Source organism: Uranotaenia lowii, chromosome 2 (assembly GCF_029784155.1).
Source record: "Uranotaenia lowii strain MFRU-FL chromosome 2, ASM2978415v1, whole genome shotgun sequence".
NCBI classification, from domain to species: domain Eukaryota; kingdom Metazoa; phylum Arthropoda; class Insecta; order Diptera; family Culicidae; genus Uranotaenia; species Uranotaenia lowii.
The window spans coordinates 225,351,449-225,377,429 of record NC_073692.1 but is presented as its reverse complement, the minus strand read 5'-3'; the positions used below and the strand labels follow the sequence as shown (position 1 = coordinate 225,377,429).

At 39.4% G+C, this 25,981-nt stretch overlaps 2 protein-coding genes across 7 annotated transcripts in view; both read right to left on the bottom strand.

The window, feature by feature from the left end:
- LOC129745268 (protein madd-4) overlaps positions 1–25,981 on the bottom strand; it is a 797,076-nt gene that overhangs the window by 94,802 nt on the left and 676,293 nt on the right. For all 5 annotated transcript variants that reach the window (XM_055738232.1, XM_055738235.1, XM_055738233.1 and 2 more), the window contains exon 10: positions 1,167–1,594. In XM_055738232.1, coding sequence (XP_055594207.1) covers positions 1,167–1,594 — 428 coding nt within the window. The remainder of the gene's footprint in view (positions 1–1,166; positions 1,595–25,981) is intronic.
- On the bottom strand, positions 15,262–25,273 carry LOC129745270 (uncharacterized). 2 transcript variants are annotated; one of them, XM_055738238.1, is made up of 2 exons: positions 23,819–25,041; positions 15,262–16,014 (listed from the first exon to the last, which is right to left on the bottom strand). In XM_055738238.1, exons 1-2 carry the CDS (start codon positions 24,379–24,381, stop codon positions 15,981–15,983), a joined length of 597 nt encoding a protein of 198 aa, XP_055594213.1. In that variant the 5' UTR covers positions 24,382–25,041; the 3' UTR covers positions 15,262–15,980. The 2 variants fall into 2 exon arrangements, with proteins under 2 accessions (XP_055594213.1, XP_055594216.1); XM_055738241.1 differs by having other exon boundaries at positions 15,840–15,887; positions 23,819–25,273.

The following is a 25,981-nucleotide window of genomic DNA, read 5'->3' as shown; positions in this document are numbered from 1 at the left end:
CGAGTTATTTCTAATCAAAAATTTTATACATAAAAATCACGAATACGAAAAGTATAAATAATCCCATCTTCCGCAGTATGTTTTGTGCTCTAGGAATTGTTTGAAAGTCCCAATAATTTATGGTAATTTTCACAACATTCCTTAAACCTTATTTCACCACCTTTTGGGATCTTCAGGTACATCAAAGGGGTGATGACAAAAATTGACATTTGAACTAGACGGAGTCTGAAAATTTTTGTATGGACTTTAAATAAAAAAGTAAAATAATCGATGGCAGATTATCTCTCCGTGATTCTTTCTACAGGAGTCTATCACATTGTCTGAAATTCAACGTTCATGTGGATTTCCGTTTTAAAAAAATAACTCAAATTATCCTTATCAGACCAGCAATCCTGGTGCATCAACCAGACAGCGCCATCATCATGCTCAAGATATAGAAAAAAGATAGAGCGAAACAGATTGAGTGCAAAATCACGGAAAAATTGCTGCGTAATATTGCATTTTAACGATGTTGGGATTCTCGTCATGTTCTTCGATCATTTCGAGTTTTCCATCATTTGGGAGGTTCAATTTTTATGTTTTTATTTTTTTTATATTGAATCTCTAAACCTACACCCATAATTAACTGGTAAACAAATGACAGTTTTTTTTTTTAATTAAAATTTCATCGTACTATTTTTTTGAAAATTGACTTTAAATGTTGAACGACCCAAACAACATATGCTGTGGTGGATTTCATCTTCCCACGCGATGTCGATGGAATACTGTACGCCACTCTCATTTGTAGCGAAATGTTCAAAATCCAATATTGGCCAATCAGTTACTGAATTGGAGGAGGATGCTGAGAGCAAAAAAAAAAAATCACTGTAACGAACACGTAGCACCAAAATTGTGAAGTATCGTAATGGATGTACCTACATTTCAGGGGACTTTTTTCTGTTACCTATCGCTAGAAATCACATGTTTCTTTTCGAAAATTTAAAAAAAAAAAAGATTCAGTTCATTGACTATCTTTCAATGTTTCAACAATATTCTTAAAAGAAATATTAGTTTTTGACATTTTTTTCACATTTCGATGCCAAAATTTCAAGATCTTAGAATTTATCCTACGAGTGATTTTTCAAAAACTTCAAATTAAAATGAAAGCAGATTGACGATTAACTTACGTGGCTTCACTCGGCACCCGTGGAGACAAAACTTTCTCCGACTTGGTTAGTCGTTCCTGTCTGAGGGGCTGCGCATAGTAGGGCTGATCGTTGTAAGTCATCAGGGTCGGATCTCTCTCCACGTGATGAGCTGAGAATTTCTCTTTCCCAACATGAACTGCCGGTTCTTGAGGATAGTCATGGCCCTCATCGGTTCCGTTGTTTGATCCAGAAGCACCAGAAGATCCTGAAGTTATACTTCCCGGGACAATTATTGAAGCTAGTCCTGGCGATGAAGATAGCAAATCCCCGTTGCATCCAATTCCTGTCGTACATTGCTGGCCAGTGGACGGTTTCGACTTGTGATCACACAGATTGCTGAAGTGCCCTCCGGAGTCTATGCACTGGACGCTGCGAATTTGAATTCCACTTCCGCAAGATACCGAGCACTGCAAAGAAAAGAAGGAAAAATGCATTAATCAAATGATTCAGACTTAATCGTTTTAACAGCTGGAAATTTGGACATCCATTTTTCCTGTTTTTTTTTTTGATAAATTTATCAATTTATTTTAATTTGTTGAATTTTTCTGACTGTGAATGTCTACTCAATGAATCATGTTTTTTTCACTCAAAACTCATTTGTATTTGCAGCACTAAATCACCAAACTACCCTCCCGGACAGCTGTCACTCGGCCATAAATCGTCAAAAGTTTTCCGAATTGTTTCACCAATCCCATCAATTACGGCTTCCGCGGGATCCAATTTTCCGAAAGTGAAATGTCACACCTCAACAAGCCCATATTTCAAAGGATCAATGAGTGTCGGGGTTTCCGCCGTTTGAGCCATATTAGAGAATAGAAGGGACCAAAAATCAACTAGTTTTAGCACCGGCACCAAAACGATTAATTTTGACTCTGCACCTTCCGAAACCCCTCTTTGCCCATATCGAAAGGGATCAATTGCCTTCAATTTCCGTAAGTTTTTTTTTTTCATTCATTTCTGTTCTCCGAAAGCGGAAACACAAATCGATTTGGCTGCAACCATCCATTGTCGGTAGATAAAATTTAACGTCGTGCATCGACGTTTTGCGATCTAATTTTTGGAAAGAAAAAAATTGTTTCAACCGAAGCACTACCTACTCTCTGGGTTTCGCTCTACGTGTTTTGGGCGAAAAAGGGGCAATGAATCAATAAATTTCTCCATTTACACCAAATTATTCAGATTAAACTCAGCGATAGCATGCACTCTGAACTAGCCTATGATGGAGCGGATACGTTTGTTTAGAATTGTAGCCTGAGTAAGGTTGCAAGATTGCCCGGTTTTATCCGGGTTGGCCCAGAAATAATGAATACAAAATTTGAAAAAAAAATCCAGGCCGGCCTAATCGCCCGGTTATCATTGAAAATACCCTGATTTTCCCGGGATTCATTCAATCTGCTTGGTTATTGCACGCATTGTTGGTCGAAAATTTTTAAATCAAATGTCCGGTCAGGATACTTGATATAAAAATTCTGGCAACCTTAAGCATGTAGCTTTACTAAAAGAGCTCAATTGATTCGATTGGTGCTTTAGAATAAGCTTAGTTCCTTTAGAAATGGGACAATTTCTTTTACTGATAGCTCATTTGCTAGTTAACGGACATTCAAAATTTTAACGTCATTTTGTTTCCTGTGAAAATTACTAAGCGACCTATATTTTTCAGAATTTTGAATGCGCGCGTTTTTGAGATATTTACAACGCAATAAAAAAAAATGCACAGTTTCCTTCAAAAACCATCGTTATCATATAGATAGCTAACAAAACCGTTGATTATTCAAAAAAAATACTGTGTTTGAGTGAAGGAAAAGTATGAAAACACTGTCAAAAATGTCCACAAAGTTCAAATCAAGCATTGTAGTGAAGCACATGATCGGCAACTACGGTTAAGGGTGATCAGGGAAGTCAAGTCTCATACCAGATTTTTTTTATTTTTAATAAGCAAAAAACTAAGTGCAGGGTGGCCACTCAAAATCGGCTATTGATTTCCCGCATTTTTTACATCTTTTTCCCGCATGGTCTCACGAAATACCCGATTTTTTAAAATAGAAAATCAAGTAAAATTCAGAATATTTTTTTAATATCAATTTTTTTCATTGGTAAATCATCTTTAATGATTTTTTTCGGTTATTTATACCAACTAAACTACAAACTATTAGATTAATATGCAGGTTTTTTTTTTAATTTTTAAAACTACGTCACTCGAGTCGAAAATGTTGAACAAATCAGATTGTTCATAAAAGAAAAGGGGTAAGGCACACCGGGGTAAGTGTGGATGTGGGGTAAGTGGGGACGATGGATGTTTAAAAAAGTTCTATGCATTTTTTTTTTTTCAAACTTTGAATGCAGAATGTTAAATTTACTTGTAATCTTTCCAAAAACATGAATCATGATGATCATAAAAAGTTCTGTAAAGTACTTGTTTGTTCTGGAATATGTATATATATTTTCTATAAAAACGTGTTTTGCGAAATAAATTACTCATAATAATCGTTGAAAGATACCTTACTAATAGTACCATGAATTTTATTCAAAGTTTTGACGGTTCGAGCAATAAAGTAACGTATTAAATCAAGAAAACAAAAATTTGATTAAAATTTCCTGAGAAATCAAAGAGAAAATCTACCGTCCCCACTTACCCCATAAAGCGGGGTAAGTGAAGACAACAGCAAAAAATTACGAGATAACTTTTCTTGCTTTGCGTCTATCAAGCTCATCTCTTGAGCGTTTGTAAACAACATGTTCTGCATCAAATTGAACGTAATTTTGCCAAAATTGAACCACTGCTTATTATTTAATGGTTTTTCAAGTTGAACTATACGAGAAACCGCCCACACTTACCCCAGTGAACCTTATATTAATTAAAATTTGTGTGATAATCGTTTACTCGCTGTATTCGTTTGTCAGTTTTTTAATTTTTTCGTTTATCAAGCTTGCCTCTCTCTGAGCATCAGATAACATCTTCAATTTTTTGCCTTGTTTTCTGCCTCTCGCTCCGTTTTGCAATAGTCAGATTCTTCTCTAATTTTTTCTTTTAAGAACTCGAGATACCTCGAGTGAGAATTGCGAGCATACTGCATTGACGATTTCGTTACGGTTATTCCTGTTGTTCAATGAAGCAAGTTTAAACTAGTCGAAACCGGTCCAACTCGGCAGGAAGATCCGTTTCGCCCTGGTAGAATTCACCGAAGTCAATTGGAAAGAGACTGGTGATCAATTGTCAATCCATTTCTACTTGTTCCGACCTATTTCGACCAAACTTCATTGAACAGACTTTCACAAAGCCAAAAATTCCCGATTTTTCGAAATATTTCCCGGTTTTTTCTCGCTATTTTCCCGTTGGATTTCAAATCACGTCTTTCCCCGCATTTCCCGCTTTTCCCGAATGGGTGGCCACCCTGTAAGTGTAGATCGCTGAAATGTTCATTAAAATTTTTTCTCTGATAAGCTGGAAGTGTTGTCTCGTTATGAGTCATGCAAAATTAATCTCAAACAACAAATTTTTGCTAGTTCCAGAGCTCGTAAGCTGTATATCCGGTACCAAGGCAATGAAACAGATGATTTTTTATGGACGACAAAATTTATGAAAAACCATATATCAAACAAATTCCAGCGTATGAATCCCATCACATATCTGCTCGTGGTAAGGTCCATAGCATATTAAATATATATTTGCTGGTTGTTTTGTGTAAAATATAATGATTTGCCAAGACTCTGTTCCTGTGAAAAAAAACAACAATTTTCAGAACGAAAACTTTGGTTTTCGCTGTTTTTGAAAGCCTAAAAGGCGTCATCTTGTATATTCCCTTCGTAACCTACGATGTATACTAACCGATTATACTTTAAGTTAAATCTCATGATGGTTTTACTTCGTTACTGTCTAGTTTTACTAGTAGAAATTCCATTGAAAACGCTTTTAATTGGCTCAAAAATAGTAAAGTTTTGTTAATTTCGAAACAGCAGAACCCACCAAATTGTCCACAGTTTCTTTTAAAAGAGAAGTATTGGACCGAAAAGTAGCAGAAATTGAAGGATGAGAATGCAACCAACTAGAATAAATATCAGACGAAGTAAAATTTGGAAAAACTGATCAGTATTATGACTGGAGAACAAAAGCAGACGAAGTAAAAATTGGAAAAACTGATCAGTATTATGACTGAAAAAAGTGTGCGCCGCCCGAAGGGAGGTACCAAGAATATACAGTGAGCGAAATAAGAATAGCACCACTATGTGTTTCGCTTGTTGAAGTATGAATGATTGAAATTCACGAAAATTTTCTTCCACAGTTTGTTGTGAATTGCTTAACGGATAAATCAAGCATAAGTTTACTTTCTTTGCACGTAGCAATTGGCGTTGAGGACCAAAAATGTGAAAAAAGGTGCGAAATAAGAATAGAACCACTTGAGTTTTTCAACAAAAACATGATTATTTTTAAAAATTTACTGTGTAAAAGTGCATAGTAATGCTACTACAAATCATTTGAACAGATAACTGCATTTTAAGGAGTTTTTCCTAATTCTAAAGGTATTAAAAGGGGGTTCTAAGAGATGCTCCTCTAGCGTTGAGGAATTTGATATTTGAGCTATAAAACTTTATAAAACTGCTTGTTTTCTTCATTAACATTCATAAGTATGATGCAAAATGATGAAACATAGATTTGAGGCTGAGTTTGAATCCAAGAAGCAAGTTGGAATTCAAAAATACTAATGTTTTTTAATAGTCAAACACTATTTCTCTAGTTTTAAGTCATAGATGGCAGCACTTTCTTGCCATTTAACCAAATTCGTGACCATTTTCGAATATCCGGGATCAATTAGGGAATGCTGGATGATTTTGTTCAAGAAATAAATACATGTACCGTGAAAACGCTTTGGAAATTCTAAGATCACTAAATCAAAAAAAAATAGAATTGCATCAAGGTCACTAAAAGTGAATACTTTGGACCGATAATCAGAATAAAGTTATACTTTGCGATGGAGCTTGATGGACCAGACGGTTAGCAGTATTATTGGTATGATTTGCAATTGAATCGGAAGTTGAGATGAGCAGGAATTTTGGCAGTTGTACATTTTTGTGCTGGGTATTCTTTTGCAAATCCGGAAAAGCTTTCTGCAGAGTGAATTTCCACAAAATTGGGATAGGAAAATACCTCAAAATGATGAATATGGGCCTAAATAAACCTGGAAAATCAACATTGAGACTAAATTTGGTTTTAACTGCAAGATAGTGCTGCCATCTACGACTTGAAATTGGAAAAAAAGTATGGTTTACTGAACATAATAAAATATTTTGATTTCCAACCCTTTTTTTCTGATTCAATATTAATCGCGAATGTTTGTTTCATCTTTTCACGTCATTTAAATGAAGAAAGTAAGTAATTTGGTGAAGAATTAAAGCTTAAATATTAAATTCCTTAACGCTAGATAAGCATCTCTTAAAACCCTCTTTTAAAACCTTCGAAAACCTTTGGAATTCTGGAAAACTCCTTAAAATGCAGTTATCTATTCAAATGATTTGTAGAAGCATTACTATTCACTTTAACACAGTTAATTTTTAAAAATAATCAGCTTAGCTTAGCTTAGCTTGATTGACTACTTACATCCACCTGAATCATTGTACCCGAAATGCTCTGTTATTTTTTTACAAAATGGAATTCATTGAAATGGTTTTTCCTGATTCTGATTGTTATTTGATGATATGAACTTTGTTAGTTTTTTTTTAAATAAATGCATTTCGAGCACCTTGATCGCAGGCGTGGCTCAGTAGAAAGAATTCCACATCGCCAATGGTTGCTACTCCGTGATTGACCGAGGCTATCAATTTTGCGCAAAGGTCAAAAGAACGATGCATGGGATTAGCGACTCACTCTCAATACACAAAACTGATACTCTCTCTTTAACCATCAATAACGGCGCCGGCCACGTCCTAGTAGTCAATTGATAGGTATGAAAAATATAGAAAGGGATGAAAGAATCAAATTTGTGCTTTAGGACCGAGGTCACCTCTGCATCCTAGCAAAAAAAAATTGTTTTGGGAGTGTGTGATGAAGGGATATGATCAGGAAACACTTTTGACAAGTGCGATGTAGTATATTTATTACCTGCTCAAACTGAAAGCCTAATTTGTTGCCATTATTTTAAGTTTTTTTTTCCATTTTCCAACACGGCTCTTTTTTAAAATAAAATATAGAAAAAATTTTTTGCCTAGATTTCCTAGAACTATCTCGTATTTCCATCCATATATACATATAAAGATTATGCAGTGCTTAATTTTAAAACATTAACTCCTCTGACCAAACTATCTGGCTTTTCTAATTGCTTTATAAAACAATAATAAATTTGTACATTTTAAGTTCCAATTTGTTATATAAAAGTTCCACAATCAGTTAGAATGTTAAAGAAATAAAAGAACAAGAAAAGGACAAATTTAAAACCTGATATAAGAAAAATTAACATCTTAGTCATTTTAACAACTTTTGAATGATCCTCTAATTTTGGCCTTTTGTTAGTTTACTCATTTGAAATTATAGATGTTTGATTGGATAAACAAACGTAATAAAATCATTGTACGCGGCGCCAAGAACTAGAAGCACATACAAATTTGAATATTTCTATCGAACCAGTTATTTCATGAGTTCTTTAACATAATAAAACTTTGAATGAACGAAATTCTCAATACATACATGTAAGGTATTCAAAACCATTTAGTTATGTTTTCAAGAAAAACAAAGTTTGAAGTTATGTTCAGAATACTTGAATATAGCAATCTCTGCATAACAGAAAAAAGACCTTTAATAAATGTATTCTTTCGTCGCCCTTTTTGATTGCTTTCAAAGGTACCAACCCTAAACAAAATTTCACATTATTTGAGTTTCAGAAGAATCCTCCTAAAAAATTGCATTCTTGAAACAGCTCCGAAATGTAAAAACCCCGTAAAACTCGGGAAAAATTATTAACCCTAACGGCGCTAGGTTTAAATTAAATCACTGATAATAAGCCACTTCTACGGAAAAACTTTTTGAATACCCATAATTAGAAATTAACCCTGAGTCGATTAATACTGCAGTCAAGCTAAAGTTTGCAAATAATCATCATTCAAAAACATAAAAAGAATACTTAGCTGAACATCCTTGACGCATCCTATGAAAGTTGGTTAATCCTGATTCACATAATTGACCACTTTTCTCAATAAATCACAATTCAGCAAAAGAAATTAACAATTGAAACCAAAAATATGAAAGGTCTTGAATTTTTTCTCACAAATTAAATACCTTAAAAATAATCATGTTTTTGTTGAAAAACTCAAGTGGTACTATTCTTATATCGCACCCTTTTTTCACATTTTTGGTCCTCAACGCCAATTGCTACGGCCAAAAAAGTAAACTTATGCTTGATTAATCCGTTGAGCAATTCACAACAAACTGTGGAAGAAAATTTCAATCATTCATACTTCAACAAGCGAAACACATAGTGGTGCTATTCTTATTTCGCTCACTGTAGTAGAAATATTTCTTACAAACATCGATAAATAATTTTTTTCAAATTTTTTCATGAATTATTATAAGACTACCTTCATTTCTTCCATAGAAAGTATTGCGATCAAACGAATGGTTTTTGAGATACACGCATTCGTAACTGTCCCATTTCTTAAATAACTAAGTTTAGACCAAGTGTGTGAAACTGATTAATAATCAAAAACAGAATGCAACCATGCAAAAATAACTTTTCCACTAATTTATTTTTTAACAGTACAAAGCAATTTGAAAGCTAACGATTAACGATTGATTTGGTTATCTATAGCTAGATTATTTCAAGAAACAAAAAATTATTGAACCAAAATGAAGCTTTTTAGACCTTGGCTATGTTATATGCATCAATGGTCCAAATCATCTCAACCTTCTGGATACACAAACACTTCAAACGCGAAAAAAAAGTCTCCTCTTGTCCACATAGTTTAAAGTGTCACTAATAAAGACAAAAAAAAATGTCCACAAAAAAATGCGACATAGCAAACAAAACAAGAAAAGAAAGAAGATGGTTAAAAAATAAAATATTTAACAAATAAGTTATAATAAAAGCGAAAAACGATTCAACAAATAAGTTATAATAAAAGCGAAGGAAAAATCGAAAAATTTCAACATATAAACATAAAAAAAAGTCTTTACTGGTCCATAACAATTCAACTCCTTATTTACGACGTGGAACCCTCCAGATTGGTGCGATTAGGCGAAAAAAATGACTTTCTGAAAGTTTCAGCTCAATTGGTTGAAGCACGAGCTCGCGCAACTGACTCCAAATTTGTAGGGAACTTCTTGGCAAAATGTATGAAAAATCAACATACTTTCCCTTTTTATGTACTATAATTTGCCTCCAGTATGCTATATATCTCAGTATTGCAAATTGTTTAGTTCACGCAATGAAAAACAAATTTGTGAAAGATTGAAACGCGATACAAGTTTACTGTATTACTTATTTCGTGTATGGTGCAGGGGCCGTTACACTAGTTTATGAAATTATAAAAAATCGCTAATTTATTGACTGACTCATGTTTCTCATGCAGAATCTAGCGCTAAATTTAACAGTGAAATTTGAAAAAAAAAACTTAAAAGAACAGGGTTAGAGCTATGCTCAAAAAATATAATTTGATAAAAAAAAGTATTTGTACTTAAATTAAATACTTCGGGCTAGATACTACGTGCAATAAATATCGTATTTTGAGCATAACTCAGACCCTGTTTTTCTATTTTTTTTTATTTCCCTTTTGAATGCATCGTCTTATCTTACATTAAAACCATGGGTTAGTCAATAAATTGCAATTTTCTAGCTTTTTTAACTAGAATAATGACCCCTGCACCATGAACAAAATATTAACAAAATGCGAAAAAATCGCAAATTCTATTGCGAATATCTCACCACTGTAAACTGGTATCGCTTTACAATCTTCCACCAACTTGAATCTCGTTGCTTGAACTATAAATTCTGCTATTCTGAGCTATTGGCATATTTGAGAACATAAAGAGTGGAAATATGTTGATTTTTCATACAGTTTGTCAAGAACCTATACACACATTTGAAGTCAATTGCTTTCTGATCCTGAATTCTCAACTTTTAAACGAATTTATTTTGATTCTGAAATCTGCATACGAATTTCGCTCATAATTCAGGTATGTTTTGATCCTGAATTTCAAATTTTTAACCAAAATTATGACTCTTAACCTTCCCGCGCCGTTCGGGTCAATATGACCCGAAGCGTACATTCAATTCATCATAACTCGTGACAAAAAAATCGGAAAAATCTGAAATTTGGAACAATTATGCAGAGCCGCAGAAAACACAATCTGTAGTACCAGATAACTTCCGGTGACCACCGGAAATGGCCCCATGAAAAAAACCGATAATATGCCGTTCGGGTCTTATTGACCCGAGCTCTTGCGCTCGTTCTTCTGGCCATAAATAATAACCGATTTTGATGATATTATATTCGTTGTTTAGGTAATTTAATCTAGTTTCTCAACATTATGAAATAAAGTCAATATGTTCTAGGAAATTACCGGTAATCGATTCCGAATGAAAAAAGTCCGAAAAAAGAGCTCTTTTTGAAATGCTTATAACTTTTGAATGATCTATTGTTTTGATCTAACTTAACAATTTTCGGAATTGTTAAGAATTTACCATTCTATAGATGTACAAATATGTAGGGGTCCAGTGGAAGGTTTGGCCGCTATTTCGGAACTTCCGGTAGAACAAATTCTTACTTCAAAAAAGTCACCCAATTTCGGCTTTGCATTGCTGTATCTCGCTTACCAATGGACCGATTCTCTAAATTAAAATTTTAGTTTTTTTTCGATAAATTTATTATTATTTTCGTACAACATAGTCGGTTCCTCAAAAATCTCAGTTGTTCAGTATATGGTAATGAAACTCACATCTTTTTTGTCATTTTTTCAAATTCCCCTCGTGTCGGTGGGTCTACGGGATTTTGTTAGCGTGATTTCTCTAAAATTTGAACTCAAAGTGGTCACTTTTTATATACCTAGAGATTCATTAGAATCTCTTCTTTCGATGGACATACTTTTTGTGTGGTGTTTTGAAAATTTGTAGCAACGTTTTTCGAATTTACTGGAAGCTGCCAGATTTCAATCAGTTTGGCCCACGTTTTCAGCAGGTTGGTGTACAAATCTCGCACCCCTCACGTAGCCGCGGGAGAAACAAATCCTTTAGCTCTCTTTTTGTCGCTCACCAAATCTACCACCCAACCCGCACCAGGAGGAACTGCCGTCTCGCCGCGTGGTTTATTGATTGATTGTGCTTATGCTGATAACGAAATGAATGTTATATTATTGTAGGTATCTTTTGAATCTTTTTTGATATTTTATCTTATATATAAAAATGGAGGCGTTTTCTTTGTAATAACATCACGTATGAATGATCGGGCGGAATGAAGTGAAATTTGGTATCCGAGGGTTTTTTGGGTCAGAGATGGTTTGTATAATACTTTCAAGAATCTCACTTTTTATGAAAGGGGGGTCCCCATACAAAGTTATCTCTTCTTCACATCTTCTTATATATAAAAATGGAGGCGTTTTCTTTGTGATAACATCACGTATGAATGGTCGGTCGGAATGAAGTGAAATTTGGTATCCGAGGGTTTTTTGGGTCAGAGATGGTTTGTATAATACTTTCAAGAATCTCACTTTTTATGAAAGGGGGGTCCCCATACAAAGTTATCTCTTCTTCACATCTTCTCTTATATATAAAAATGGAGGCGTTTTCTTTGTGATAACATCACGTATGAATGGTCGGTCGGAATGAAGTGAAATTTGGTATCCGAGGGTTTTTTGGGTCAGAGATGGTTTGTATAATACTTTCAAGAATCTCACTTTTTATGAAAGGGGGGTCCCCATACAAAATTATCTCTTCACATCTTATATATAAAAATGGAGGCGTTTTCTTTGTAATAACATCACGTATGAATGGTCGGTCGGAATGAAGTGAAATTTGGTATCCGAAGGTTTTTTGGGTCAGAGATGGTTTGTATAATACTTTCAAGAATCTCACTTTTTATGAAAGGGGGGTCCCCATACAAAGTTATCTCTTCTTCACATCTTCTTATATATAAAAATGGAGGCGTTTTCTTTGTGATAACATCACGTATGAATGGTCGGTCGGAATGAAGTGAAATTTGGTATCCGAGGGTTTTTTGGGTCAGAGATGGTTTGTATAATACTTTCAAGAATCTCACTTTTTATGAAAGGGGGTCCCAATTCAAATTAAGCTTTATTTGCTACGATTTCCATAAGATTCTATTGGCGAGCACAATGCAGTTAAGGACGTGTAGATGAAATTAAACATTTATTACGATTTATACTTTAGAAGGTAAAACGAAGTTTACCGGGTCAGCTAGTATTATATATGTACCTATACGTTTATGGATGGTATTATACATTATTCCATTATATTCAAGCACAATTTTCTGCAACTGTCTAATCTATTATTTTTATAAAAAAAAAGTTTCGATTTTAGTCGTTTTAACATCTTTATGTGATTCGCGACTTATATAAACGATAAAGTTTGTAGACAGTCATGGAAAAACTTATCAGGTAAAACTGTGGTCGATGTTTACTCTTGGCCTCAAACTCACGGATTTCAGATTTCAGATTCAGATTTCAGATTCCAGATTCAGATTTCAGATTCAAATTTAAGATTTCAGATTCCAGATTCAAATTTCAGATTCAGATTTCAGATTGAGATTTCAGATTCAGATTTCAGATTTCAGATTCATATTTCAGATTCAGATTCCAGATTCAGGTTTCAGATTCAGACTTCCTATTCAGAATTCAGATTCAGATTTCAGTTTAAAATTTCAGATTCAGATTTTTGATTAGGGTTTCTGATTAAGGTTTAATTTAGAATTTAGAATTCGTATTTATAACTTTGAGTTAAAAATTTTGAATACAGAAATGAGATTTTGAAATGTCAAATTAAGAATTTAAAATTTTTGAATGAAAATACAGAGCTTTTACAAAAATTGTCAAAAATCGTAGAAATTTCATTTTTTTTCCTCATAATGTTTTGTCCTAAACGCTTAATTCCTCAATTAAATTCTTTATTATGAACTAAAAATTTTCAATTATTAATTCCACATTTTAAATTTTAAAATTTGAGTTCTAAATTCTAAATTCAAGATTCTGAATTATTAATCTCAATTCATTTTGATTGAGGTTTCAGATTCTGAATTTTGGAATTCGGAATGCTGAATTCTGCATTTTGATTTCTGATACAGAATTCAGAAACATATGAATATATAATATAATACGAAATTTTCAGTTCTGAATACTGTCTTGTGAACCAAGGATTATGTATTCTGGACTTTTAATTATGAGTTCAGAGTTCTAAATTCTAGAAAAAAATATAATATTAGATATGATCTTCCCCAATTTTCAAGTTTCACTTGTATTTTAGATTTTAGAGGAATTGAGTGAAATAAATAAAACTTTTCAAAAATATTCGAATAAGACAAGTAGATGATACAACTGAAAGAAAGATTAAAGCACTACATTAGTTATGATAAATATTTATTAGCAATTCATTGACCTTCCAACAATAAAACATTTATTGCGTAAGTATCGGCATGAGCAAAATCAAACAAAATTCAATCTACAAACCACGCGGCACGGCGATTCCTCCTGTTTGCTGCTGGGAGGTAGGTTTGGTGAGCGACAGGAGAGCTAAAGGATTTCGTTTCTCTTGAGACTACACGGAGGGGTGCTTATTTAGTACGCCAACCGTCTGAAAATGTGTGCTGGACTGGTTGAAATCTGACAGCTTTTAGTATATTGGAAAAACTTTGTTACAAATTTTTGAAAAACTTCACAAAAAGTATACCATTCGAAAGGGCAGATTTCAATGAATCTCTGGGTATATAAAAAGTGGACAGTTTTAGTGAAAATATCCGAGAAATCACGATGACAAAACCCCGAGAACCCATCAACCCAAGGGAGAGTACAAAAATTTCAAAAAAGTTTTTAAGTTTCATTCAGAGATACTGAAAAACTAAATTGTTTTAGAAACAAAATTTGTTCTATGAATATAATAAAAAAAATATCGAAAAAAAACTAAAATTTGAATTTAGAAAATCGCTCCATTGGTAAGCGAGATACAGCAATGCAAAGCCGAAATTGGGTGACTTTTTTGAAGTAAGAATTTTTTCTACCGGTATTATGGTTACTTTACTACTGGGGACGATGCCACCAGATAAAGCTGATAAAATTCGCAAACATAAATGAAGCAACATCAATGGTGGTTGCATAATTTCGGATGACCCATTTTATTATTTTCCCCCCATAAAAACAATAATTTAAAGCGACTTACGTGCTGTGTTGCTTCGTTGATCTCGTTGGCTTCGATGCATGCAGGTTGGCAGTGGCGAGTTGAATTTCATGTCCCTGTTTTCTCCGCCTCGAACCGTCGAACTGATTCCCGTGTGTTCCACTCCGACCTGATCGGGAATTCTCTTGGGACGGATGCTCGGAAGATGCATGAATGCACCTTGCCCCGGTGCACGCTTGAGGCGCACAGCAGGATCCGCACCACCCGCTATTCACTTGTTGCAATCGGTCGACCAATGTGATGCACTTTTCTGCGTGCTTCCGTTGAGCTGTTGTTGAAATCGTTCCGATTTTCTGCTGGTGATGAGAACAGCGCGAAACGCTCTGTAAGTGCACTTCCGGCAGTCGATGAGGACCGAGCAGGTCGCCCTGTGGGTGCACTTTTGGCTGTCGATGAGGACAGAGCACTCTTTGCCTTCCTTTCCTGTTCCTTCTTCTCCAAGGATCCTCGCACAACTTCGACCCACGACAAATAACCCAGCAATCAATGCCGAGCTTCGATTTCCGTAGCAGAACCACGTTTGTTCCTCGTGCACTAATGGTCATCAAGGCCAAAGAAACGCCGAGCCGATGGGGCCACACAGGCGCACTTCCGGGAAACCTTCCGGGAAACCAACAGTGCACTTTCCTTTTCCGCTGACCGCCGAGGATGCGGTGAAATCGGTGCTTTCCGAACCAAGCTCTGCTGTGGCAAGGTCAAAATAATATTCAGGAGCTGGCCAGTGTGTCGCTCCGAAAACGTTCCGAAGAAATGACAAACTTCCACAAAACGTGGCCTTTAGCACTCAAAGCCGTAACAAGAGGCTCAAACCGGACTTTCCGGAACGGGCTTCAAACCTGCCTCAAATGGCGGTAAACTATTGGCCGATAAACGTAAGCCCGGAACAATATCTTCCGTAACAAAAAAAAAGGTCGCTTTGACCCCTTTTCTTCGTGTTTGCTAATGGCTTGGCAAACAGGTCACACCGTAACCGGGTGCTGGCTCGGTGTTCCGGTGAGCGTTATCTTGCTTCCGGCTTCTTCTCACGCTCGAAGAGATCGCCTGCCCACGAGTTGCCTCCTAGCAGCTTTGTTCCTTTTCGGCGGCCGAATTGAGCACTTTCGAGTGCCAGTATTGCCGGGATCGTGCCGCTTGCTGATGGAGCAAAATCTTCGGCGTAGCCGATCAGCGCGGAAGTTGCAGCCGTTTTTTCCCCCACCACTCTTTTTTTCACTCTTCTTCTCACGGAAGCAAGAACTTGACAGCACAAATGTTGCCAACTTTCAAGCGTCTATTTTTCTGTCCACGGATGCCAGTTTTTCACGTTCCGAATCCTTTTCTGATTTGTTTGTTTATCTTTGGCCAGGGGTGTGTGAATTCGTTCAAATCTTGATTGCACGCTTCTTATTGTTTATGGGGAAATGGGTAAATTCTAAATAGTTTGCGACTTCGCTCGAATATCGTATCTGAATAATAACGAAAAGTATTAAATGTAACACAACATTGCTGCTTTGGTAGAAATTTTCATGGATCATGACAGGGATCCATGAAAATTTCTTACCTCTCTATGAATTCGATGGAGTTTAACGACTTCTTTCCGATTCAATCTCGGAAACAATACACCTTCTAGATAGGTGTCTACAGCTCAATAAACAAACTCAATACAAACGGTACTCAAAACCAACTAATCTTGGCAAATATTCAAATACAAAAACAACTCTAAGCCATCAAATCATGGCAGATTGTGTCGGTAGACACCAGCAGATCTGGCAAATTTTCCATCGAATTCTGCGAAAAATCAACAATATTACTCTCACTTCAGCAGCTTACAAATATCCTAGATCTTATAGCCATTGTAATGAAGAATGACTGAGATCTTACGAGTAGGACTTAACAAAACAAAACTAGGCGGTACTGGTATACTGGTTAAAACGACGCAACAGAAGTCTAGGGAAAAGAGGGATTTAGTCCTCTAAGTTACGAAGAGCCCAAGATAGAGGTTTTACCGCGCCTCCAGATCGCGTTCCTTTTGAATTTTCTTGGCAACCCCTTTTGACAACTGTGCATGATCCTTAACATACGATTTTAATGCGATTTCGCATTTATAGAAGACAGTTTTACTGTCGGCACTTATTCTAAACGATGCTCTATTGTGTATTAATGGCTTTGACCGTAGTAGGTCTTTTGGCTTTTATAGGGGATGTTGGGAGATTGTTTTTTGTTTTGACGACCAATTTCTTGATCGGGAGTCTTAATCGGGACGTCTTAATCGGTTGTTGTGGTTGGTTGAAAATGGTCTTGATTGGTTAAGTCTTGATCGGGTCGTCTTGGTTGGTTGTAGGTAGTCTTCATCGGGTAGTCTTGATCGGGTGGACTTGATCGGGTAGTCTTGATCGGGTAGTCTTGATCGGGTGGACTTGATCGGGTAGTCTTGATCGGGATTGTTTATAGATGTCACTATTCGGTTCTTCTTTCATCCAGGAAGCTTGGTCGAATTATGGTCCTCCGGACTAGGAGAAAGTCAAAAGGAAACTTGCAACCTCTTTCAAGCAACACTGTGCGTTGTCCTGTTGATACTGTGCTTGTTAAGCAGTGTTCGTGTTTGTGGGACAAAATCGATGTTACTGCTCCTTCGAATGATCTCCTTCAGACGGCGCCTTCTTCCGGAGTCGTCGAGCATGGCAGATGGTGGTGGTGGTGACGATAGACGTGTTTTGCATCGACGATGAATTTGTTGACTACCTTGGGTAGCGGACGTAGATAGACTTGTTGTTGTACTCACGAGGAGTTAGCTGATAGATACTGCTCGCTGCGTTTTCCAGATGCACGATTTTTCCCGATCGGCCTAACGGTATTTCCTGCGCGGTTGCGCTTGGTTTGCAGGCTTTGGCTGTGGTCATAGCTGAAGGTCTTGTATTGATTTGGAGATTGATAGGGTTGGTGGATGATCTCCCAGTTGTGGTAGTACCGACTGGCGTGTTTTGACCTCGAGAGGATCTTGTCGACTACCTTGGGTAGCGGTCATAGCTAGATTATGATAGGCGTGTGGGTTTCGATAGTTAGCGAGAGAAAGTCGATATGGTAGTAGCGGCCGTCATGATGTCTACTCTTCACAACTTCTTCGCTTAACTGTATTCTATGGTGCTGAATCCTCTTCTTGATGTCCTGACAATCCTTTCAATTGCAGCGACGTGGTGTTTGGAGCTGCTGTACTTGACTTTCCGAACATTCCAATATCCCGAACCTGGATGGGTTCTCTGCGATGGTGTGTAGCGCCTGGCTACGGTGGCTCACCAGTACTACTATCCCCAGCGCTGCTACGCTGCTTCAAGATGACAGGATTGCATTCTGGACAATGAGTGGCGGCAATCCCACGCAAGGTTGCCAGCCCTCTCCAAATTCTGATGAACTTCCTGGCAGAGTTCTCAGAGTCCATTCAGCAGACGCTGGTCTCGCGCAAGGCCGTTGTTTCCTTCATAAACGCCTACTTCGTTGTGTTCGTCGGTGTCCTAGCGACGAATTATCATCAGCTGTGCTTCATTGAGTTGTTCGAATGGAAGAGTTCTGCATAATTTACTCCGAGTTGTTGGGGGCGAGGTTTCAAAGATGATGTTGGTCCTTCAGCCTTCTCCATTTCGTGTTTTGTGCTCCGAGTGAGCTTGTGGTCAGCGTTGTTGCTTACATAGCTTGAATATTTAATCAGGTTTGATGTCCTTCACATGGTAGCGCCCACGCTTTCCTGTGACGACATCCTCTAACATGTACAAATTCGCTCCCAGTTTCTCCTTCACGATGGCAGCGATGAACTTCGGATCCAGCTTCTTGTTTATATGGTCCGCCTTCGACGATAGTACAAACGAACGACGCCATACTAGCTCGCCTGGTTGGAACGAGACAATCCGCTTTCGTAGATCGTAGCGTTCCTTCGTTTTCTCGTGGTTCTTCTTGATTCGCTGCTGGATGAACTTGTGAATCCTGTTGATCGTGGACAACCGCATCTCCTGCGCGACCTTTGGATCATCTGACACGTTTAAGTCTTGCTGAGTGTATAGATCCGTATGCAGCAAAAGTTCCCGGCCGAAGTTGGCGAAGTGTGGGCTGACCCCAGTGGATTCGTGCTTCGCACTGTTGATAGCGGCGGTGATGGCTGCCAGATTCTTGTCCCATTCGCGGTGATCTTCCTCCAGCAAGGAACGAATACATGTAATGAGAACTCTGTTTACCCGCTCGGCGTTGTTGACCTGCGGTGCGTAGAATGCTGTCTTCATGTGGATGATGTTGTGACGGCTAAGCAGCGCTCGAAAGACTTGTGACTCGAACTGCTTCCCGTTATCCGACAGTACTATCCTCGGCCTAGAGAATTTCAGGAAGACCTTTTCCTCGAGAAATTCGACCATCTTGGTTGAATCGGCTGCCCGCATCGGGTGGGCAATGACGTATTTGGTTATCCAGTCGACGATGACCAGAAGAACTGTGTTGCCCTTCTTGGATCTTGTCAGCGGTCCGACGAAGTCGATGGATATTAACTCCCACGGCAGCTTTGCTGGCTTAAGTTTCCCCATCTGCGGCATCATTTGCTTGTTGGGAGCTTTGCTGGCTTTGCACGTAGCGCAAGCCTTCACGTAACGAGCGACGGTGTCCTGCATTTTCGGCCAATAATAGTGTTGTTGAAGTTTGTGCCATGTTTTGTAGAAACCTAAGTGCGCGGCTGATGGCGAATCGTGAAAACGACGAATCAATTCTGCTCGCTCTTCCTCTGGAACGATCTTCTTCCAACGATGACTGATGACACCCATTTCGTCTTTGACTTGGCAATTCTTGTAGAGTTCTTCGTTTGCTATTCGGAAGTCTGGATACTTTCCGCCTTGATTCTGCACCTGCGTGATGAGGTTTTTGTACCATGGATCGTGTACTTGCGTGATTGAGAAGACCAATGAACAAACTATCCTGGACAGTGCGTCTGGAACGATGTTACAGCTGCCTTTCCTGTATCGTATCTCAAAATCGAACGCGTTGAGCCTCAACAACCACCTGCTCATGAGGGCCGTAGGATTCTTCAAGGTCTTCAGGTAACTGAGGGCGGAATGGTCACAGTAGACCACAAAGCGTACTCCTTCGACGTAGCCACGGAACTTCTCAATTGCTCGTATCACGGCCAGGCATTCCTTCTCCGTTACGGTGTATTTCCTTTCCGATGAAGAGAGTTTTTGTGAAAAATAGCAGATTGGATGTTCGTCTCCGTCGATTGTCTGCGTCAACACGGCTCCAATTGCCATATCGCTGGCATCGCAAGAGATAGAAAATGTCTTCGTATAGTCCGGCATGGCTAAGACCGGAGCTGTTACTAGGGCTGACTTGAGTTTTAGAAAAGATTCCTCGGCTGCTGCTGTCCAACGAAACTTCGTTTTGGTTTTCGTAAGCTCGGTGATGGGAGCGGCAATACGGGAGAAATCGGAGATGAAACGACGGTACCACCCACACATTCCCAGAAACCGTTGGACTTCCTTTCTGGTTGTAGGTACGGGGAATTTGACAATGCACTCTACTTTCTCGTCGTCCACCTTCCAGCCTCCTTCGCTGAGAATATAACCGAGATACTTTATCTGCTGGCGACAAAACTTGGACTTCTCGGCCGGAATAGTAAGCTTAGCTCTGTGTAGTCTGGCTGCGACTTCCTTAAGAGCTGAGATGTGTTCCTCAAACGATTTCGAACATATGATGATGTCGTCTAAATAATGGAAGACGTACGGCTCCATGTCCGCGAACAAGTGAGTCATAATCCTCGCAAGACCTTGGCTGGCTGTGCAGAGCCCAAAAGGGACCACCTTAAATTGAAAGTGCCCTCGGGAAGGTACAGTAAATGCCGTCAGTGGCCTCGATTCCTTGTGAAGCGGCATTTGCCAAAAAGCATCTTTGAGATCTATCGACGATATGAATGAACAACCTCCTAGATTGTTGATAATCGAAGAAATTTGCGGGATTGGGTAGCCCTCGTTAACCATAATGGAGTTGAGATGCCTTGCATCCAAGCAGACGCGGTAATTCCCGTTCTTTTTCTTGACTGCCACGAGCGGGTTGTTCCACGGCGAAAAAACTGCCTCCTCGATAACATCCAGCGAGATCATCCTGTCTACTTCACGGTTAACCTCCTCCAGGACATATTGAGACATTGGATAATATCGCTGCTTGCGTGGCGTGGCGTTGCCCACATCTATACGGTGTTCATAAAGCTCCGTTCTTCCCAATTTCCCCTCCTCGGCTTTCGGGAATAGCTTAATTGTCTTGTTCAGTATCTGGCGTTGTTCTACCGATAGTTCCTTCATCGGCTCTGCTTCAAATTCTTGCTCAGTAATCATTGAACAGCATACTGCTTTGACTCCGAACGTTTGCCAAAAGTTCATGCCCATGATGGCGCAGTCAGGCAGACTTGGCACAAGAAGGACTGGTAAAATTTCATTCCGATTATTGTATGATATCGGTAGACGTGTGAAGTGATTGATTTTGTGTGGAGTTCCATCCGCTGTCTTGATCCCACCATTCAGTGCTTCTTTTCGCAGTCCAAGCTCTTCTACAATCTGTGCTTTACTGCCACCTAACAAAGAACAGTTCGCACCACTGTCCAACAAAGCTGTGATTTTCTTTCCTAAGATGTCCAGAACGGCGTGTGGACGATTGTCATGTCCGGGATTAATTATAATAGAGTTGATGTTTTGTAAATCGGGAGGTATTGAAGGTTGATTGATGTGTTGCGAAGAATCTGGCCCTTCATCTACCACTTCCTCGCTGCAGCGTTTTCCGCTTCGCTGTTACAAACACGACAGCTGCGTAACGTGTAACCTTTTCGACCGCATCTGTAGCAAAAGAGAATTGCCTGTGCCTTCGTGCAATCCGGAAACCTATGTCCCTCCTCATCGCAGTTCCAGCAAAGCGCTGGACGGTACGCTGTATGCTGAACAGGATCTAGATCGTACATGTTGCTGCCTGCTTGCTGAATCTGCTGGTTCTGGAGCTGTGGTTGATAGTGCTGTTGGAATTGCCGTTGAAGCTGTTGCTGTTGAGGCTGCGGCTGTTGAGGCTGCTGCTGTTGTTGCTGCTGCTGTTGTTGCTGCTGCTGCCGCGGCGCCCATTTAGCTTGCTGTTGCAACGGATGTTGTATTCGATAGTTCTCCGCTTGACTGCCTTGCCGATTCATCATGTTGTTCTGACCTGCCGAAGTTGTAGGCGGTTGCAGACGCTGATCCGGTCGCTGTAGAGAGTTTTGCTGCTGTAGCCCTGTAACGAAACGATTCGGTCTGCGCTCCAGTTGAAGCTTCATGGCACAAACTTGCTCGTACAACTGTTCGTATTTCTCCTGCCAATCGACGAAATCTTGTGAAGTCGTGTGCTCCTCTGCTTGGTGATAGGACGTAGTCGGCTGCTCCATTACCACTCGTTCTTGATTATCGGCTTCCACTGCGTGAACCCTGTTGAAACGCTGCTGTTGATGCTGCGTCGCTTGCGCACGACCTGGCGCGGGTGTAGCGAAGTTTGGTTCTAATAGAGCTGTATGGGGTATTGGAATCCTACGCTGTCTGCTTAACAATAGCCTGGTTTCATCGAAGTTGCTGCATACATCCAATAACTCCACCAGTGTTCTCGGTTGCCGTGCTGTAACAATGGTAGCGTACTCCATGTTCATGTTCTTCTTAACCATGAACATCATTTCCTCTTCGGTAAGCGGTGGCTCGATAAACCGAAATAGTGTTGAGATGTCTCGGTAGAATTTGCCAAAAGGTTCATCGGGACCTTGATATCGGAAACTAGCTTCTTGACGCAGTATTTGTGCATATCCACTCGGCAAGAACTCACGACGAATCTCTCGCTTGAATGCTGACCACGAAAGAAGAAGACCTTGGGCTAAAGCTCTGGAGTACCAATCAAGTGCATCATCCAACAGGAGGTGTTTTACTGAAGCAAGAATAGTTCGATCGCTAAGCCCTTCGGATCTGGCAAACGTCTCGACCCTGTCGAGGAAGATGTTGAGTGACGTCGTGTCCTTTTCACCCCGGAACTTGAACGGCCAGTTGTGAATCGCCTTCACCATTCGCTGCTCCTCATAACCGAAGCTTCTGCTGGAGTGTGGAGAACTGCCACCCAAATTTCGCTGCCTCCTCTGCCGATGTTGAAGATCCACACGCCGCTCGTCGATAACGTCTACGGATCTCAAACCCACTTCCGCTTCAATGTTGAAGTTCGTTGGACTCCGGACGTCCTCCTGCGCTTGCTGCCTTCCAGCTAACCCTTCGACCTGCTCTCGTGCTGGATTTTGTTGACCTGTGGCACCTCTACGCCCGATTTGGAACCGCTTGACCCCAGCTAGGATTGTCGTCTTCATTTCTGCCTTCCGCTATTTCACTGCTAGGCTCACTCAATCTGCCACTTAAGTTTCCCGAATCACTCCGTACCACTTTGTTGACAGCACTGTTTATTTCGGAAATTAACATCTCGACCAAATCGCTCAAAATCTTCCGCGCTTCTTTTACCGAAGAGACCGGCGGTATAATCGACAACCGTTGTCGGTAATGTAGCAATCTCGACCGAGTGCAAGCCATTTGCTCCGAGTTGCCATTCTGTATTGCCGAATCTACAAAACTTTTCAATTCCTGAAGCGCCATCTGACAGGCTTCAATATTTGATTCCGGAGACATCGCGTATTCAGAGCTAACGTAATTGGTTTCTCTTAATATGTCCTCTTGGACTAGTGCCTTCAATTTAACAACTTTAGCACGTCTGGTGCTAGAAGCCAAATTTGTCACATGGCGCAAGGCCAGTTCGTATGCAATTTCCTCATCATTGAGGTGAAATAATTCTATTTTAGAATTCATTTTGAATGGATCAATAACTAACCAGTAATTAAGTGTTACAACTATGGTCTAACGAAGAATGATACGATATTTTGAAAAAGAGCGGTAATAATATTCAACTAATAATGATGATTACTGATTAATAATAACAATCATCATAATCATAATAACTATAAGCATTTACACAAATAATAACGACATTTGTGAATAGCTCATTTAGAATTTATCGAACAAGCACAACTAATTAGGTTCGATTTAGTTGGGCGCCATTTATTATGGAGGCTTTTACTACTGGGGACGATGCCACCAGATAAAGCTGATAAAATTCGCAAACATAAATGAAGCAACATCAATGGTGGTTGCATAATTTCGGATGACCCATTTTATTATTTTCCCCCCATAAAAACAATAATTTAAAGCGACTTACGTGCTGTGTTGCTTCGTTGATCTCGTTGGCTTCGATGCATGCAGGTTGGCAGTGGCGAGTTGAATTTCATGTCCCTGTTTTCTCCGCCTCGAACCGTCGAACTGATTCCCGTGTGTTCCACTCCGACCTGATCGGGAATTCTCTTGGGACGGATGCTCGGAAGATGCATGAATGCACCTTGCCCCGGTGCACGCTTGAGGCGCACAGCAGGATCCGCACCACCCGCTATTCACTTGTTGCAATCGGTCGACCAATGTGATGCACTTTTCTGCGTGCTTCCGTTGAGCTGTTGTTGAAATCGTTCCGATTTTCTGCTGGTGATGAGAACAGCGCGAAACGCTCTGTAAGTGCACTTCCGGCAGTCGATGAGGACCGAGCAGGTCGCCCTGTGGGTGCACTTTTGGCTGTCGATGAGGACAGAGCACTCTTTGCCTTCCTTTCCTGTTCCTTCTTCTCCAAGGATCCTCGCACAACTTCGACCCACGACAAATAACCCAGCAATCAATGCCGAGCTTCGATTTCCGTAGCAGAACCACGTTTGTTCCTCGTGCACTAATGGTCATCAAGGCCAAAGAAACGCCGAGCCGATGGGGCCACACAGGCGCACTTCCGGGAAACCTTCCGGGAAACCAACAGTGCACTTTCCTTTTCCGCTGACCGCCGAGGATGCGGTGAAATCGGTGCTTTCCGAACCAAGCTCTGCTGTGGCAAGGTCAAAATAATATTCAGGAGCTGGCCAGTGTGTCGCTCCGAAAACGTTCCGAAGAAATGACAAACTTCCACAAAACGTGGCCTTTAGCACTCAAAGCCGTAACAAGAGGCTCAAACCGGACTTTCCGGAACGGGCTTCAAACCTGCCTCAAATGGCGGTAAACTATTGGCCGATAAACGTAAGCCCGGAACAATATCTTCCGTAACAAAAAAAAAGGTCGCTTTGACCCCTTTTCTTCGTGTTTGCTAATGGCTTGGCAAACAGGTCACACCGTAACCGGGTGCTGGCTCGGTGTTCCGGTGAGCGTTATCTTGCTTCCGGCTTCTTCTCACGCTCGAAGAGATCGCCTGCCCACGAGTTGCCTCCTAGCAGCTTTGTTCCTTTTCGGCGGCCGAATTGAGCACTTTCGAGTGCCAGTATTGCCGGGATCGTGCCGCTTGCTGATGGAGCAAAATCTTCGGCGTAGCCGATCAGCGCGGAAGTTGCAGCCGTTTTTTCCCCCACCACTCTTTTTTTCACTCTTCTTCTCACGGAAGCAAGAACTTGACAGCACAAATGTTGCCAACTTTCAAGCGTCTATTTTTCTGTCCACGGATGCCAGTTTTTCACGTTCCGAATCCTTTTCTGATTTGTTTGTTTATCTTTGGCCAGGGGTGTGTGAATTCGTTCAAATCTTGATTGCACGCTTCTTATTGTTTATGGGGAAATGGGTAAATTCTAAATAGTTTGCGACTTCGCTCGAATATCGTATCTGAATAATAACGAAAAGTATTAAATGTAACACCGGAAGTTCCGGAATAGCGGCCAAACCTTCCACTGGACCCCTACATATTTGTACATCTATAGAATGGTAAATTCTTAACAATTCCGAAAATTGTTAAGTTAGATCAAAACAATAGATCATTCAAAAGTTATAAGCATTTCAAAAAGAGCTCTTTTTTTGGACTTTTTTCATTCGGAATCGATTACCGGTAATTTCCTAGAACATATTGACTTTATTTCATAATGTTGAGAAACTAGATTAAATTACCTAAACAACGAATATAATATCATCAAAATCGGTTATTATTTATGGCCAGGGGAACGATAACAAACTGCAGGTTGAATAGACCCGAAAAAATGTTAACAGATATTTTGCGAACGGCATGGGAAGGTTAATCACGGAATTGAATTTTAAAAATATATAGGGGAGAATGGGGATACTGGATCCCTTTTTCTTACTTTCATCATATCTTGTTGGGAAAATTTATAAACTCGCCGTCTTTTGTATTTTCTGAAAACGTGTGTTTTCAAATTTCAATGCTCCAAAGTTAGAACGATACATGAACTCGTAAATAAACTAGAAACGTTTTCCTGGGACTAGTTTTTTTTGGATATTTTTTAAGTTACAGGAGACATGATCCTTAATTCTGGGTGCTCTGACCCTAGGCAAAAATCTAATAAAATCCGAA

Excerpts from the sequence above, each read along its gene's own strand:
- LOC129745270 (XM_055738238.1), bottom strand. The coding sequence starts at position 24,381 with ATGACCATTAGTGCACGAGGAACAAACGTGGTTCTGCTACGGAAATCG. Across the intron at positions 16,015-23,818 it reads TCAACGAAGCAACACAGCAC|ATACGATATTCGAGCGAAGT; the intron begins GTAAGTCGCTTT and ends GTTATTATTCAG.